At 30.7% G+C, this 4,144-nt stretch overlaps 1 protein-coding gene across 1 annotated transcript in view; it reads right to left on the bottom strand.

Annotated features, from left to right (window-relative positions):
* The window catches only part of LOC106681530 (regucalcin), a 28,573-nt gene that overhangs the window by 7,879 nt on the left and 16,550 nt on the right, over positions 1-4,144 (bottom strand). Inside the window, exon 3 of the mRNA XM_067051494.1 lies at positions 896-1,102. Coding sequence (XP_066907595.1) covers positions 896-1,102 — 207 coding nt within the window. The remainder of the gene's footprint in view (positions 1-895; positions 1,103-4,144) is intronic.

The following is a 4,144-nucleotide window of genomic DNA, read 5'->3' as shown; positions in this document are numbered from 1 at the left end:
TTAAAAAAGAATAAAGTTGAGAGAAAAAGGATCAAAACTGTTTTAAAAAGAAACTAAACCACTCTCAAACAACTATATTATTAAAAAATAAATCTTGATTAATTTATTTTAAATTAATATATTATTAATTTTAATATTGGCCCCCAATCATTGCACTTGCCTTTCAGATCTTGACCAACCTGGTTCATTTTTTAACTTTTTTTTTCTAATGATCCAAAACATCATGATTAAATTGATTAATTGATTTTAAATTAATATTTTATTAATAAGGCAACTTCATATTTTATTTCTTTAATCCTGTTATTTTACTAACATATTTAATTACCTATATATACATTTTGTTTCCCACATTTTTCATCACTGTATCTTAAATAATTTTCATTTTATTCATATATTTACTACCTAGATTAACATATGTATTTTATTATTTGTTCTTTCCTCTTAATTAACTTTAGTATTACTTTTCTCATATATACAGGCTTTATCTTTTATGATATTTAGACTATACAAGTCTTTTAACAGTATTTTGTAACGATAATGTTAGTTATTTTCATATTTATTCATTATGCTTTTTATTTTGTCTTTTGTTTTTAGCCTTGATGAAGGCTTGAAATTCTGGCCGAAATAAATAAGGTTTTATTTATTAGTGTTCTTCATTCACCACTTCCCAAATCATCTTTTCCTCATGTATAATTATTCATGGTGAACTACTTACTCTTCATTGAAAATTAATAAAAAATTGAAAAGTTTATTAATACAATTCTGGGTTCAAGTTACATACCCATAATATTTTTAGAGTTTAGTATGTATGTAAAACCAATATTTAAAAAAATATATATACTTTCTTAATTATAAATTTATAATAATTAAAATTCAACATTTTAATTATATTTACCGAACCAAAGACGTCCAGAAGAATCACATTTCGCATCGTTAATGCTATTGTTTTCAAGTGCATCTGTAAGTTCATGGAGGACTTCGATTGAATCAATTTTGTCAGAAAGACCATCCCAACCAATGATATAGAGCTTATGTCCCGAGCCTATGACGAATTTCCCTTTGGTACCAGCCACTGGGATAATGAAGCTTACAGCAGCGAGATCTGGAATGAGTGAAATATTAATATATAAATATATATAATTGACCACATTTTTCAAAATATGGAGATGTCAAAAATGAACCAAAAATAGTTAACACTAATTTACTTGTCGACATTTCAGCCCAATTTATAGGGTTTAATAAGGATTAAAAAAGATACAAAACAACTATAAAGTTTTATTTCATTTTGTTCATCATTATAATTTACTTTTCGCTTATATTTAAATAATTTTTTTAACCTATATTAGTTTACCTTTTTTATCTTATCCTACATTGTCAAAATAATTTTAGTTGTTTTGCATCTTTTTAACCCTGATAAAGCCCTGCAAAGTGATACTTTTTGATCGCACTCCTGACCATCTCCTCCCTATTAAAATACATAATTTTTGCATTGATCTCAGTATCACTATATCGCTAGCCCTATTTCCACGTGACAGATATCTTTCAAGTTGAAACGCTTTGTACATTTCACTTGTGTTTTTCGAATTTTAAATTAATGTGCTGGTTCAATAACAGTGTATTACCTGTCATGACTTAATTATTTCACAAATTAAGTAAAAGAGATCAGACTATAATTTTAAACATATCGCACTAGTATTTCTAAAGTGAAACAACTCAAAAATCGGTGTTTTTTGAGTTATGACTATGAAAGAAATTGGTAAATATATCTTTATGAATAATCAAAACTGTATCAACCTAGCTTCAGAGCTTGTCCGCCAGAGGGCACTTGTGTCACTCTTCCTGCCTTAATGCTATTCCCCCTCCATAGGCAAAAGTGTCACATTGTCAGTTGTCTTGAATTTTTAGTTGTGTCACTTCAGAAATACTAGTGCGATATGTTTTCTTTTTGATATTACTGTTTTAGTTCTAGAGGATTTTAATAATTATTTTCCTCTCTTTTTGATGATAATTCCTTTGTAATCTACTAATAAATGATTTGAGATTTTTGCTTGATTAACATTTATTGAATCTCTTCAAGACCTCCTTTTTCATCTTCTTCAGTCTTCAGATTAATGATAATTGCCTGAGTAGCACTTTTATTTATTTGAAAGAAAAATCATTGGCTTTAAAATTATTTTCCTGATTTTTTTTTAATTAGTTATTGTATTTTTTGTTTCCCTTTATTGTTGTTATTTTAATATTATAAAATAATTATTTATTTTTTAGGAGATTATGGGAAGCTTGGCCATGGTAACTCTACTACTCAGAGGCGGCCTAAAATGATCGGAGGACATGGATGGTGGAATGTTGTGTCTATCAGTGCAGAGTTTCGACATAGCGCTGTAGTTACTACTGATGGCTATCTATATACCTGGGTGAAGGGGAATTTGGTAGATTAGGTTAGCTATTAATATATTTTTTGTTGTTTTTTTGGACCAAGACTCTCATTAGTCCTACACTGCCTACCATGCTTGGGGGTGAAAGTTTCTCATTTTGTGGGACCGCCACTCAATGAAAAAAGTCAACGCCCCAGGCCAGATTCGAACCGCTCCAGATCGCTCCAGAATCCGCCAATAGACATCAAATTGATAAGACTGTATCTTAACCACTGAGCCATTGGCGGCCCATTAATATGTTTTATAATAATAGTAAATATTTAAAATATAAATAAAACTTGAGGAAGTTTGGTAGTATTTGTCTACACACTAATAGCGAATTTCCTTAAGAGATCAACTAAGTTTAAATACAACAACTTTCACCTTAGACAAATAACACACATGAAATATACAAGTTAATTTAAGGTTAGTGTTATGATGTTAAATGGTACGATAGTTCACATTCATGTCTTCTACATGTGTCAGCTACTTGTTGCGCATGAACATATAATAATAATAATAATGAAGGCTTTGTGAACCCAAAGGTACGATGCCGATACCACCAATCGTTCTCTACACACATTTGTCCAGTGACCCCCCTCCAAACCCAAATCTAGTAAGTCTGTTTTAACCCAACACTCCCCTTTACGTTTCGGTCTACCTATTGGACCGTTTACCCATATAGTGTTAATTAATATTTTGGGGGATCCGTACCTTACGTTAGGTCCTACGACCTCAAACGCCCATCTTATTCGCCGCAATGATATAACCTGAATTATATTAAGGGTTCTAAATTCTCCCATTAATTCATCCTTTTTCGGTCCAAATATTTAATTTTCAAAAATCTTAAGGCGCATTTCTTCCCTTAGTTTAAGAGGCAACGTTTTATATCCGTTAAGAACAGTAGGAAGGATAATAGATTTATAAATTCTAACTTTTAATTTTTGGGCAGAAGGCGCGAGATAAGCAAATTCGAGAATGAAAAATAACAGGCATTTCCCGCCTTAAACCTCGCTTTTATTTCCTCATTAATTTCGTTTTTTAAAGTCAACGTAGAAGCTGAATACTTGAACCTTCCTACCTGTTCAAATGTATTTCCTCCTATATCTGTATCGCCGAAATTGCTCCCGTTTCTATTGCTAACCATATATTTTGTTTCAACCGTATTTAATTCTAGACCTAGTTCCTTACTAGGTTTTATCAGCGTAGTTGTATTTATAGCAATGAGAAGATAGTTGATCGTGGATAATATATAAGAGAAGTAGATGGTTGGGAGTGCGGTTTAGATAATAATACAAATAAGTTTTTCATATTTAATATTGGCAACGTTTCGGCCAGAATTTTTAGCCTACATCAATGCTAAGAACAAAAAACAAGATAACAACTAATGAATAAAAGAATATATAGAATGATTAAAGTAAATAATTGTACAGAATGAACATTAATAAAATTAAAATAATCAAAGAAGTGGAAAGTCGTAGTTTTATTTCGTTCCTCGTCCTTACCCACTAATACCAAATCATATGCATACCCAAGCACCGGTATTTTACCATCTTTCGGGTACACAGGCTTTGTACGATTGCTCAATTACAAAAACTGGTCGACGTCATTAATTTGATTTATAATATTATTTTATTATATTTCAGTTGCCCAAAATCTATTTTTATCGTATATATGTATGTATAGTTGACCGTAAAAAGTGATATATAGGGAGATGGTCAGGGTTGCGG

Source organism: Halyomorpha halys, unplaced genomic scaffold (genome assembly GCF_000696795.3).
Source record: "Halyomorpha halys isolate HHAL.00 unplaced genomic scaffold, Hhal_1.1 Scaffold345.1, whole genome shotgun sequence".
In the NCBI taxonomy this organism is placed as follows: Eukaryota; Metazoa; Arthropoda; class Insecta; order Hemiptera; family Pentatomidae; genus Halyomorpha; species Halyomorpha halys.
Note: the sequence above shows the minus strand (reverse complement) of the source record. Positions and strands in the feature narration are given on the sequence as shown.